The following is a 14,219-nucleotide window of genomic DNA, read 5'->3' as shown; positions in this document are numbered from 1 at the left end:
GCAGGCGGATTCTTTACCAGCTGAGCTACCAGGGAAGTGTTGATGGATACCAAAGTGTTTATGATAGTAATAAATGAGGAGGAAGCTGGAGAGAAGACACTGGGCAGGAAGATGATGAGATCATTTTGTCTTAGATGTCAGGAAGATGTCTAAACAGGGAGACATCCTATAGGTGACTGTAGATACAGGACTTTGCTGAATGTGAAAAAGGAAGAGTAAGTTTCCCACGGCAGGCAATGAACACTGAGAGAAACTATGTCCCTGATGACTGCATTAAGCTCCTGGATCAACCTGCCTACCTACAGGCTTCACTCTAAGAGGATTTATACTTTGTATGCCAATTTGAATTAATTTTCCTGGTACCTGTAACATTAATGAGCTTGGACACAAGAACTGTCTCAGGTACAGACTCCCAAATGGGAATTATCTACTCTGAAGGTGGTTCTACTGTTCCCCAATATTTTTACTTCACCCTGTTATACCACTTGAAATGCTGCTAAAAAGCACTTGCTTTAAAAAATGTAAACACTGCTGGGAGAATCAAAGAGCCAGCAGACAGTTGACTTTTGATATGAATTTTCCCAAGCAAATGTTTTTCTCCTAATGCCCATAAGGTCAGTTATACTGTGGAGATGAGAGTTACAATGTATGTGAGGGAGGGAGGCAAGAGTCAGAGCAAGAGTGTAATTTTAGAGAACCAGGCCAAGCCTTGGTGAGGTGCTGCAGAGCGGCAAGTCTGGTCAAAGCCAATGATTGATCAAACAGGGCAGAGGAGGGAAGAAGGTCAAGAACTGTAAGTGTGGTACAGGGTCAGAAGTACTGGTTGCTGCCATGCTAATTTGCTTTCAGACCTCCCAAACCAGCAACATTACAGCTTAAACAGGTTTTTCTAGGCTAGCCCAAAGAGTCAACCGCCAACTTTTAAAAAAATAATCCCCTTCTTAAAAACATCAACAGTTCCTACTGCTGTAGAATAAAGACCCACCAAGACCTCCTCCACTTGACACTCCATTCTTGAGCCTTTCTCAAGTCACTCTTGAAAGGTCACCAGACCCCTCAAGAGCCCCTTCAGTGATAATCCTTTTGGAAAACATTCTAAAGTCCAGGGGTAAAAAAAAAAAACATTCCTTTTTATAAAGTATGTTTTATCTTTATTATGACCTTTTATTTGTTTGCTTACATAAAAAGTCAATTATAGTATTTCTGCTTGCTTGCTAATGTGTAATAAATGGAAAATAAGAACAGTAATATTAATAGTGTAGCCCCCTCAATTTCTTCATATGTAGTATTTAATACGTATGTGTTGAATATCAAGTAAATTTTAAGTAAAATATTAAATTCCACAAATGAGATCAAACTCTTAAAAAATGATCTTCAAACTTTTGGAATATAATTTGTTAGTAAATTACAAAATTATATAAACATTTAAGAGATTTAGATCAGCATATGTACGTGCATATATATGATGAAGTTCTAAGGAAATCAGTTTTACAGTATGCTTACAATCTAAAGAAAGAGTGTTGATGGGGATAATTTAGCTTTTAAATTAGAATTAGCACTGCTGTTTCATGTAGTGATGTGTTCAGATACTACTCAAATGTGGGATCCCTATTTCCTTTAAACATGTAATGCAATTACATTTTCTTTAGTATTAATTTTATTTCTTCCTTGGAAGGAAACCTGCTTATCTGTAAATTATATTCAAATCCAATTATCATGTCAATTGCAGATGACTTAATAAAGAAAAACAACCACATTCCAAATTTAATCTGACCCTTTGGGGCCTTGTATAATTTTGGTTAAGAAATTATGCTTCCATATTTAGCAAAACTTGAAAAAATCATACCTATATTGAGAAGTTATCTATTATTAATAATTGTAACAGCACAAGAGTGAAATAAAACAGATGAATGACTGATTTTCTAGTGGGAAAAGAAAATACAAGGTAAGATACTAAATTAAAAACAACCCAGTTTAAAAGCCCTCCAAAATCAAGAAGTTCGACAGCAAAAAGGGAGAAGCAGATAAAATGCCTAAAGAAATAAGGGTTTTGAGCTGCATAAAGACTTCTTTTATAAGCTATAATGAACACTGACAGCTCCTCATTCCATCGGCTGTTCACTCTGTACCAGGAATCCATCGTTGAAATTTCTCGGCCAGGAAGGTGATGCTTCCTCTAGGCTTCCATACTGCAACTCTGCACTCTAACTCTGACTACTGCCAACACTGTCAAAGCCTCCTCAGTGGCGTCTCTGCATCTGTCCTCGTCCTACTCTAGTCACAATGACCTCGTGTCTGATCATGTGACTACTCTGGTCACAACCCTCCACTGGCTTCTCATTTCACGTGGAGTAAATGCTGGAGTGTGGCCTGTAACACCCTGCATGACCTCCATGCCGCTCACAGACCCTCTGTGATTAACTCCCTGACTTCACCTATTATTCCTCCCCTTGGTCACACTGCCCCAGCCACAGTGACTTTCTTCTTGTCCATTAAATTTAACGAGCATGCTCCTGCCTCAGGGCCTTTGCACCTAATGATCCTGCTTTTTGGAACACTCTTCTCCCCATATTCACTTCCTTTGAGTCTCTGTTCAAATGTTACCTGCCGTCCTGTATGAAACAGCACTAGCTGTCCCTTGCCCTAGTACTCCCTACTCCTTTTATCCAGCTTTATTTTTTTTTTCCATTGTGCTCATCACTGTCTAACACTGACTGATACAGTGATGTGTTTATCTGCTTTTAGTACCTTTTTCTGCTAGAATGTAAGCTGCACAGAGTCAAGGACTTTTTGTTCAGGGCATATCCTGAGTGCCTGGCACAGAGTTCAATAAAGCCTATCAAATGAATGAATACTCTGTTTAGTACAGCTCATACCTAAAAGATTTTGAATCCTGATATACTGTGTAGTTACTAATCTTTGGAACACAGTAAGCACTGAACAAATGTTTCTGAATTAGGAAGATGAAGGCTAGTCAAATCTTGTACTGAAAATATGTTCAAGTGAAAAAAGGTAAAAACATGTATCTATAGAATTGTATTTTGACACATACCTGTTTGAACTCTGAATCTTTTCCCACCATAACCTGGAGACTGTAAATAACTGGATCACCTTTCATTGGCTGTAAACACTCCCATGTAATATCACAAATATGATCATTTACTTTCTCTATTTTGGGGGCTGTAGAGAAGAAATATAAATAAAATCTGCTTGACTTTTAACTTGGCACATCACACAGACATTTGTTTTAATCAAAATCAACAGATTTTAAAACCTAGTTATAAACTTGAAGTAAGCATAAGTGAATTTCTGAAATTTGCAGAGAAATGGTCAATGGCTAACTCTTACTATCCTCCAGGCCATACAATCTAAGCATTACAATGCAGACTGATTAAAAGATCTGTCAAGATAAGTACTGTTTTCACTGAGCTAAAAAGCTAGTGGTAGTTCTACAACATCTTTTATGGTACTTCAAAGAGCATAACTAGAACATGAAATTTTATGATTTAAGAACTTTCCTAAGAGAATGAGTTGAAAAACACCTCCAACTACTTGACCACACATATGACTATCTCAGTCAGTAGTGGGGTAGAAGGTATCAAAACCAGCAATCTTCTTAAGGTTAAGAGACAACTAAACCAGATGAAGGAACAGAAAAATAACTCTGTGAAATCCATCAACATTACTAGGAGTATTCAAGAACAATCTTGCTATTATGGGTCTGGTTAACAGACGGTACATTCAAGTATATGGTCCAGGACACTGTACTAGAAGTGTTTGTGATTGTCCTCAGAGGGAGAGGAATTCTAGTTTTCTTGGGTAAATGCACAAAGTACAATACCTGCCAGGGTCATCTTAAAATAAGAACTCTGCTGAAATTAATCTCAAATATATAATATATGCACAAATGTGTGAATGTGTATGTAAATTTGACTTAAAAATTCAAGTTAACTGAATATTTATTTATGTTTTGCTAAACAGATGACCTGACTCTCCCCCTGAAATCCAAATGAATGAAATAGCAATGACTCAAAACAACAAGAACTGTGATTTTTTTAAGTAACAATAGTGAAAACGGCAAATGGCCCTATTAGAAAACCAGCCTATCTATTCAATTCAGTACTTTTATGTTTATTTAAAAGATGAGTGACAAAAAACAGCACTTGTCTGATTATCAATATGCCAGATAAAATAGCGCTTATTATTAAGTGAAACTCCCAGTAAGTAGGCTTGTCTAGCTCACTTCCTTTTTATAATTTAAATGTTAGACACATACTAGATGATAAATTTTAACTGTACAAAAAGTACATTATGAAAGAGCATTTAAAATTAATTTACTATTAAAGAAAGTAACTTGAGGATGGAGAACTTACCTTTCAGGGCAGCTGGGACAGATTTTGGAGTAGTGAAAATATATTCTTGGGAAAGAGGACCTTCCCCTGCTTCATTACAAGCTTGAATACAGAATTTATAGGATGTAGACTCATTAAGTCTTTGTACTTTGTATGTATGACATGGACCTCTGTATAAGGATACAAACCTAAAACGGAAATAACTCTTATGAAAAATAAACCTTGACTACCTTATGAAAAATGTTGAAAAACCACTAAAAAAAGAACAGTTCAGATATTGTTCCTTATTTAGGAACAATAAGTTACTCTTAGAATTTAATGCCACAAATGGTTTGTCACTCAATAAATCCTTATTTTTCATCAAATGAAAATCACAGAATTAGTTAATTTCCCAATTTGCCATAGTTTCCTGAAAATTTATTGCTAAATTTTATATCCAACCACAGTAACTGTTTCTTTTCAGGCTTCTGGTATAGCTTTGCTTCTGACTGCTGTTTTTTAATGTATACATCTTAAAAGATACTCAGAACATCACAATTTTCATTATAAATTATTTCTAACTAGAGCTACAGGCATATAGTTTATCACATAAAAAAGATAATTCCCTTTCCCAGGCATAATTTTAATTTAGTGAGGTTTTCTTAATATTTACCTAACAGTACGAGATAATATTGTATATAATTTCCCATAAATTATCCACTTGAACTGTTCAATGGAAAGTTTGGTGTCATATATGTCATACATATGCTGAATGTTCTCCAAATTTTTAATTGGCTGTTTTAAAAATTTTTGGAAATTGAAGAATGAATAATGAATACTCATGTAGTTCTAATAGTCTGAAAATTGTAGTTAGTTTAAAATGAAGGAATACTTAATGATCATTAGTAACACTGTTTCCAAGAAGCAGTAGTTGAATAAGCCTTGCCTTTTCAATCTCCATTTTTTTTTTTTTTAACTGAGAGGATTAAAAAAACCAGTGGCAAAGCCACTGTTGTAAAAAGCTGAACCATGATAAAAAACCTGTGGAACAGATGAGGTAGCATTCCAACACGATCCCACAACAAATGTGAAGAGTTGTGAAAAGTCAAAGGAAAGTAACTAAAGATATTAAATTGATTTAATTTATGAAATTTATGTGGTAAATTTACAATATCATAAAACACTTTAATTTCTTTATTTTCCACAAAGACCCATAAGCCATACCCCATACCCTGCAACAGTTCTCTAGATGCCAGCTAAACATCAATCATGCTTAAAGTTCTACAATAGAATATAGACTAATATCATTTATACTTCATAGAATCTGTGTTCTACTATTTTTCAACCAAATACCAATTAAATCTGTTTCTAGTAAATCTTGCACGACCCTAAATGTAAATTAATTAATTCACCTAACAATAACAACATATATTAAAGATAAATGGCTATACTAAAAATGTGCAGCAAGGCAAAAAACTTTCTTCCAGATATAAGGTTACAAAGAGTACATAAAATTCTGCCAGGAGCAAAGGCTAACATTCACAGAGGCACAGATTTCAGGAAATAAATGATCAATACTATTTGCTCTGTGTAATGCTCTTATGATTGATACAGTATGTTTAATTCTGTATGCTGTTTTAAATGTGTAATTATTTCTGATAGAGAGTACTGATATACAAGTACCTTGAGTATTCCATTACTGAAAATTTGGCTGACATAGAAACCCAGTGCAAAAAAACAAAGTAACCTTGGGAAAAACTCACTAGTACTCTGAATCTATCAGACATACACATTTATTTCTAACAAATTGAGTGAAACATAAAAAACAAAAACAAAATTCTTAAAAGATTAAAGTAACAACTGAAGAAGATATATGGCATTGTTTATTTTGGATTTAATATCAATATACTGCCCCAGATTGGATTGTGAATAATTTACACTAATTACTGTGAGTAACACTATAATTCAAATGCATGATTTAGTGGAATAAAACAGCATGCATGTAATGAGATGGCAAAGGACAGCAGGACAGAGAAGAACCTTGAGTAGCCAGGCGACTGGACTATTTATCAGAGGGTCTAAGATCTGATGGTGAGGAAGTGACCTCCTGCATTCACATGGTGTGCGCGCCCTGTGAGAGTGTGGAGAAGGGTGAGACATAACCCTCAAGGATCTCAAAGGCCTTTTGCCAATCAACTGTTTACTGTAAAAACTGCCTTTTGCTGGAAATCAGCATTGAAGAACTTATTTTGCAGTAAAGATTGCTCCTTTTAACTAGCGTGAAGAGAGTGAATGGGTTAGAGAGCCAAAGAACAGCTCTCCTAATATTTTCTCTCTTCACTATGTCTTCTGATGTTTCAAAAATGGCATACTTAAAAATTATTTATGAGACTTCTGTTTTTGAAAACTTAATTTATAAATTTATATACTTAAGACCTAAGAAACTATATAAAGAAGCAATTAGAAACACCCACCTTCCATTCTTATCCTCCATCTGAAGGTGGTACTGAACTGAATCTGTCGACAATGTCTTTGGGGTTCCTTCTCCCCACTTCAGTTTAAGGTTCTGGTGGCTGAAGGCAACGCATTCCAGACGAGGTGGATCAGGAGGGAGGGGTTTCGTTTTTAATTTTATCATGTGGCTGAAAGGACCAGCTCCAAGGCTATTCAAGGCTTGAATTCGTATTCTAAGTGCCATGTTAAAAAAAAAAAAAAAAAAGTTTAGTTTACAATTATTCTATTTAAAGTGTCTCCTGGTCTAGGCAAACACTAAGATAGTTTTACTGTGTACCTGTATGTTGTATCTGGCTGCAGATCGTCTAGAATGTAGTTTGTAACCTTTCCCACTGTCAACGGCTGTTTATCTCCAAAGTCTATGCTGTAGGCAAGGATTTCTGAACCATGATCACAAGGCTTTTCCCAGCTTATTGCAAGGCATGTAGATGGTGAATAATTGGGATTTTCTACATCATCATCACTTATTTCTTGAAGACAAGTCACAATAGCAGGAACTGATGGTGGAGTCACACAGGCCACTACTTCACTGAAAGGGCCTGCACCCACAATGCTCAGAGCCTACAAATTAACAGAGCCCCAAAGTTAAAGCCATAATCATGCAAATGCTCACAGAACACAAAACTCCAGACAGAGTGACAAGACCCTGACCACCTTTACCTGGACCCTGCAATAATAGGTAGTTGCTGGTGAAAGTCCTTTTAGTTCGTAACTGAGACCGGGCCCGCAATAACATATCTGCATACTTCCTTCAACTCCTCCCCATTCCAATCGATATTCAGTGACATCTGTTCCATTACTCAAAGGGACCTTTAAGTTAAGAAAAGGGGATAAAGTCTTTTGTCTTAAGTTCTGATAATGATTATATAGTTTTGGGGCAAAAATGTTATTTACTCGAGCACATAAAAAACTGAACTGTTTTTGGATTTCTAAAAAATTGTTTAACAGAATATAAACTGTTTAATATTACATTTTTATTCATTAAGGCCACATGAATTAAAGATCTGTCAAAAAATATAACTTGGTTTTCAATCAGACATAGAACTATGATTCAATCACTTTAGAAAGAGTATCTTAAGGTAAATATACTTTAAAAGAATTCTATTAAGTAATATAAATGTTAAATTATACAAGGATATTTTCTTTGTTCAATTTCAAAGGAAACAGAAAATGTAATTATTATTACTGATTACTACTATATGCAGTAAGTACACTGGAGATAATAAACATGAGAGAAACAGTACACACTAATTCCTGTGAATGTTTGTTCTGAACATTAAGTGCACCATGGCTAAATATCTCAGTACTGAGATGGGGCACCATCATGAACAAGAATCTAAATATTTGTAAACATATACTTTATTTAAATACTTCAAAGAGAAAAAAGAATTTACTTTTTACCAAGTGGATTTAACTAGGACTTACGCTTTGTATAATTTATGGAGATGAAATGAACAGTATCTTCATTCTTTTATGTAAAATTATTTTAATCATTTAAAGCAAACGTAAGTGAAGGAAATTACAATACCTCCCAGTTCACTTGTGCACAAGTTGCAGATCTGCACGTCACTTGAGGGGGCTTACACTGATCTGGTGGTCCAGGGGCTGTAGTAATATCATGTTTTTCTGAAAATGGCCCAAACTAGAAAAACAAATATTAATCAGTGTTTTCATTTTTCATCTACCAATTGCACAGCTCTCCATAAATATTCACAGATAATTAAATTCATCACCCCTTTCCTTTAAGACTAATTAGTCATAATAAAATTCTCCTAAAAGAAATCACGGAAAGTAAAGATTTAATTAATGATCATGGAAGTAAATATGTGAGGTATTTTAAAGTTTCATTTACTATAGTTTCTTCTCTTGCCCCTTATTCCCTCATGAATTGGTTTTTTGTAAGAGGGGAGGGGAATTCAGGAATTAGGTCAAATAAAAAGAAGAAATCATGTTGAGTGAAGAAATGAATGCCAATTAAAGGCACGAGAGATTGTAGGCATAAATTATATCTTAAACTTAAGTAACAGCTTTAGTAGGGTGTAAAAATGCATTCTGTGAAAAATATAGGGAACATATATTTACTTATGATGATTCTGACAAGTTATCACAAACCTGAAAATACAGATTATAGACACTAGTATTAAAGATGCTATCCCATGTACTGCAGCCTTGTGGGGCTGATAAGATCATCAGAGTTTACTAAAATCTGAAGTAATGGGGAAAGACTTGTCAGTTTAATTTCATGAAATTTTAATTATACTATAGTTTTAAGAAATACAGTGCTAACTCAAAGTCAGAAGTGACTGGTTGGTCCTCAGAGAACTTTTAATTCAGAGAGATGAGAGATGTCACAGTTGAGCGGAAAGGATTTTGGCTCCAGAGCTGGACAGGGTGACTGATGTCTCCCGTTTTTTAGTGTGTGTGAGCGCTGGGGCAAGGTGTTTAGCTTTCCTGAGCCCCAGCTTCCCCAGCTGTAAAATGGAGATATCACCTGTTCTGTCCATTTTATGGAGTTATACAGATACAGAGATAATTAAAAACAAAAACAAAAAAATACACAAAACCAGAAATGCTTAGAATGTAAGTTTTTTCCCTTAGGCAAAAAAATTGAATCATAAGTAGTTGCCAACTGGAAACAAACACTGCAGACAACCAGCCTCAGACACTCGCTTCCTCTTCAGCATTTCATCGGATGGTCATGTTTCTCCTCTTCTTACTAAGTCAACTCCATCAGCACCGCCTGAAAGGCTCAGCTTGAGTTCACAGCATCACATATTAGTAACTGGAGTTTGAAAGTACTGCGAGTCTGTAACAGTTAAGCTACGGTACATACTAACTTCTCATTTATCAACAGAGGCTTATTAAAAATTGTCAAATTTGGAGTCACATGTTGAAAGCAAAATGGTCCAATAATGGGCACAATGACATGTTGTATGAAACACCACGGGGACCTATAATTCAGCCAGCTTGGTTTTCCTACCCCCATTCTGTTAGCTGCACGTAGTCTGAAGCTGTAAGTCTTTCCAGGAAGAAGGCTGCTCACTGTACATTCTACTTCAGGACCTTGGTAAACTTCTCTGGGTTCATCTCTTTCTGCAGGAGACATTTCCACCCCATAGCAAGAAATGGGTGATCCACCGTTGACCAGAGGGGGTCCTAAAGGTGGAAAGATTCACACAGTTTAACAAGAGGAATATATTTAGTACCGACTTAATTATAATTTATTACCAAAATGAAAATTACCCCATCGTAACTGTATTTCTTTTGCTTTGGGTCTACCCTGTAATCTGGGAGGGAGGCATGGGCCAGGAGGCACAGCTGGAGTCTGCACAAGTAAAGATTCAGATACCTGCCAAAACAAAAGCAAAAACAAAACAAAAATGCCCCCAGCCAAATAATCAGACTGCTTTTGTTAAAGGAAAATAAGACAAACACAAAGACTGCACTAATAATTTGCATCTGAGTATTAACAGAAAAGGAATAAAGTTCTGAATAAAATCAAATCTAATTATATCATTAAAACACAAATTTTATACAGGCAAGTAAAATAAGGACAAGTATTATGTGCCTACTAGATATAAAGTTACCAGAAAAAAAACAAAAAAACCCAACAAAGAACTCTTTTCTTCTTTCCATAATAAAAAAAAAAACCTCCCTCATAACCTAATGGACGTTATTTTTGGTGTCCAAATGGATCTACAAATCTCTTCTAAAGAAGAATGTTTTAACATTCTATAAACGCTGTTTGCTGTGTTTTCAGGAGGTTTAGATTATTTTGACCACTTGACTGTATTTTTCAACCTAAACGCTAATTTAATATTAACCAAAAAATCTTTTCTTTCACCCTAAAAATAATTTAAAAAATCAGATAAGTGTTCTCAAGTATTTGACATCTTTCCAGGTATTTGGTATTACTTTTCATTTCTATGCTACCAAAAAAACCTTTTGGTTTTATTTTAAAAGACGTTCTCTTAAAAGCACTGACACAAACTCGGTGCTATATTCATTATCTGCGCTGTATTAAGGTTTATACTTAACATTTTATAAACAGTAAGGTTCACACTTAAGATTTTCTTATTAAAGAAAATGAAGCAATTTGATCCAAAGCCTGTTGAGTAGGACTTGCAACTCAATTTCACTGTACTCTAGTTTTCAACAAAATGCTATTTAAAAAAGTTACTTTCATTGCATTAAATCTCATTTGAAAAAAAATAACAATTATGAATGCTCTAAGATACATTATTGGTTGAACTCATTAAAAAAAATAAACACTATTAAAAAACATTATACTTTTCCAGAACACTACAAATGTCTCATATATAATCAATGGCACATTTAAGTCCATTTCTGTCTCTAGTAAGAAATAAAATAATTGCCAAACTTTTCTGAAATAAGCATATATTTAGAATTTGTGTTTAAATAATTATTTTGTTTCTATTTCTGTTAGGGTTATTGAGCATCATACTAAAATTTATCTTTATAAAATTTTCAGGAATGTTTTTGTATACCTATTTTTTCCAAAGCTAAACAGCAACCAGACAACAAATATTCACTACAAGCTAAATACTACATTAGGCTGGTCTGGTCACTAAAAATTTAACCACCTGGGTTATACATTTTATGATATACTTCAATATTTGAGGTGGCATCTGATGATTTCATCTCATTTGACCAAACTTGAGAAAAAACATCTACACGTAAGTATTACCGCACTCTGTCCTCCATCACTGATGCAGTAAACTCGAAAACGATAGAAACAGCCTGGATTCAGTCGATCACAAAGATGTTCCCTAGTAGCTCCACTGTATATCATATCCCATTTGTTTCCTGTAAGATGGAAGAATTATGCTCCATCAGCAACACAGTAATGTTTAACATTTTGGTATTATGGACATGGCAGGTATCCTAGCTTCACTAAGTAAGCATTTATGTAATTTGTCAGAAACGATTTAAGCCTGTTTTTTTGAGTTTCCTGGAAATGATCTAATTTTCTTTATGTGTACAGCTTCCTAGACAAATTTGCATGGCTTTGTTGAAGTGAAACATCTCTGTAACTCTGTATAGACTCTGATGTAGATCGATAATTTGCTTTTAATTAAGCATTTTAAATGTGCTTACTGGCCCAGTAATAACATTATAACACACAAAGAACAGAAAGAACCAGTACCACAGGAAGTTTAGTCTTAATTAAAAGACATCTTTATTTTTTGCAAGGAAATAGGCCACTTGATATAAAGATAAAAATGTGTGATTCAAGAATAAAGTTCACTAGGCAAAGAACTTATTACTAAAACTACTATAAGTTAAATTTTAGAAGATTTTTCTGATACATCTGGGTATAAATCTGAGTGAGCTAACCTTCAGAAGACTTTAGTCTAGGTATACTGGAATTGAGCAATGCAAACCAATGAGGAACAAAATAAGAAAAGATGGGAATACCAGACCACCTGACCTGCCTCTTGAAAAACCTGTATGCAGGTCAGGAAGCAACAGTTAGAACTGGACATGGAACAACAGACTGGTTCCAAATAGGAAAAGGAGTACGTCAAGGCTGTATATTGTCACCCTGCTTATTTAACTTATATGCAGAGTACATCATGAGAAACGCTGGGCTGGAAGAAGCACAAGCTGGAATCAAGACTGCTGGGAGAAATATCAATAACCTCAGAAACACAGATGACACCACCCTTATGGCAGAAAGTGAAGAGGAACTAAACAGCCTCTTGATGAAAGTGAAAGAGGAGAGTGAAAAAGTTGGCTTAAAGCTCAACATTCAGAAAACTAAGATCATGGCGTCTGGTCCCATCACTTCATGGCAAATAGATGGGGAAACAGTGGAAACAGTGGCTCTTAATTTTTTTGGGCTCCAAAATCACTGCAGATGGTGACTGCAGCCGTGAAATTAAAAGACGCTTACTCCTTGGAAGGAAGGTTATGACCAATCTAGACAGCATATTAAAAAGCAGAGACATTACTTTGTCAACAAAGGTCCGTCTAGTCAAGGCTATGGTTTTTCCAGTGGTCATGTATGGATGCGAGAGTTGGGCTATAAAGAAAGCTGAGCGCTGAGGAATTGATGCTTTTGAACTGTGGTGTTGGAGAAGATGCTTGAGAGTCCCTTGGACAGCAAGGAGATCCAACCAGTCCATCCTAAAGGAGATCAGTCCTGGGTGTTCACTGGAAGGACTGATGTTGAAGCTGAAACTCCAATACTTTGGCCACCTGATGCGAAGAGCTGACTCATTTGAAAAGACCCTAATGCTAGGAAAGATTAAGGGCAGGAGGAGAAGGGGACGACAGAAGATGAGATGGATGGTATCACCGACTCAATGGGCATGAGTTTGGGTGGGCTCTGGGAGTTGGTGTTGGACAGGGAGGCCTGGCGTGCTGCGATTCATGGGGTCGCAAAGAGTCGGACACGAGTGAACTGAACTGAAGTATACAGCAGTCTTACATTTGAGTCACTGTATACCTGGAGATTACAACTTAAAGTGGGTCATAACAGGCAAAATCTTATCTGCTACAAACAAAGGAAAAAAATCAAGAGGAAAGAAAAGACATCATGTAGAATTTAGAACCGTGAAGAGTAAAGGTAGACTGACTGGTAAACATGTTCAGTTTTAATAGTTATTCTTACCGTTAGAACCTTCTGCCATCTCTACTACATATTTACTGATGGCTGCCCCTCCACTGTCTTTTGGTGGGTCTATCCAAAGAAGCAAAAGTGGTATTAGGCAGAGTATATACAATTCAAAAAATGACATAAACTCCTAATAAACAGAACAGCAAACTCAGGACTGCTCTAAAAGAAAGAAGAATCACCTGCAATGACTTTAAAAATTAATACCAGCATCTTATTTATTCTCTTGTTTTTATACAAGCAGATTCTGAATAAATTTTTGTTTTAAATGGATAAGTGATTTTAATTTCTCATGAAAACCAGAATGAGCCATGAAAGCTTTAGCTACAAGTTCAATACCTTTCATCTCACACAGGTGGCCCCTGCTCACAGTTCTACAGTTGACCCCAAGTTCTTCCTCCATCAAACCTGAACTTTGTATGTATGAGTACAATGCTCTCACAAAGCAGATTCTCAAACAGTGAGTCTCACATTTCTCACTGAACTTACCTGACCTAACAAATTTACTCAAATATCTTAAAAATGATCTAAATATTCAAATCATTTAAATCAAATATAAAAGTAATGACATACAAATATGCATAATATCTTACCCCAAGTTATTTTAAAGCTATGTGAATGTATCTTTCCTTTAACTGAAGGCTTTACAGGGACTCCGGGTTTATCAGGACAGGTAGTAAACTCTACTACTTCACTTGGACTACTTTTACCTTCTGAGTTATAAGCAATAACCT

At 35.5% G+C, this 14,219-nt stretch overlaps 1 protein-coding gene across 11 annotated transcripts in view; it reads right to left on the bottom strand.

Annotated features, from left to right (window-relative positions):
- Positions 1–14,219, bottom strand: part of FNDC3A (fibronectin type III domain containing 3A) — a 109,047-nt gene that overhangs the window by 4,293 nt on the left and 90,535 nt on the right. For 10 of the 11 annotated variants that reach the window (XM_081547520.1, XM_081547518.1, XM_081547513.1 and 7 more), the window contains 11 exons: positions 14,079–14,217; positions 13,483–13,551; positions 11,554–11,672; positions 10,089–10,194; positions 9,826–10,001; positions 8,374–8,487; positions 7,506–7,655; positions 7,123–7,406; positions 6,806–7,018; positions 4,374–4,540; positions 3,053–3,180 (listed from right to left, as the gene is read on the bottom strand). In XM_081547520.1, the coding sequence (XP_081403646.1) occupies positions 3,053–3,180; positions 4,374–4,540; positions 6,806–7,018; positions 7,123–7,406; positions 7,506–7,655; positions 8,374–8,487; positions 9,826–10,001; positions 10,089–10,194; positions 11,554–11,672; positions 13,483–13,551; positions 14,079–14,217 (1,665 nt within the window). The remainder of the gene's footprint in view (positions 1–3,052; positions 3,181–4,373; positions 4,541–6,805; positions 7,019–7,122; positions 7,407–7,505; positions 7,656–8,373; positions 8,488–9,825; positions 10,002–10,088; positions 10,195–11,553; positions 11,673–13,482; positions 13,552–14,078; positions 14,218–14,219) is intronic. The other variant, XM_081547521.1, reaches the window with a different exon arrangement.

Source organism: Giraffa tippelskirchi, chromosome 12, assembly GCF_054371585.1.
Source record: "Giraffa tippelskirchi isolate mGirTip1 chromosome 12, T2T-mGirTip1v1.2.pri, whole genome shotgun sequence".
NCBI lineage: Eukaryota > Metazoa > Chordata > Mammalia > Artiodactyla > Giraffidae > Giraffa > Giraffa tippelskirchi.
Note: the sequence above shows the minus strand (reverse complement) of the source record. Positions and strands in the feature narration are given on the sequence as shown.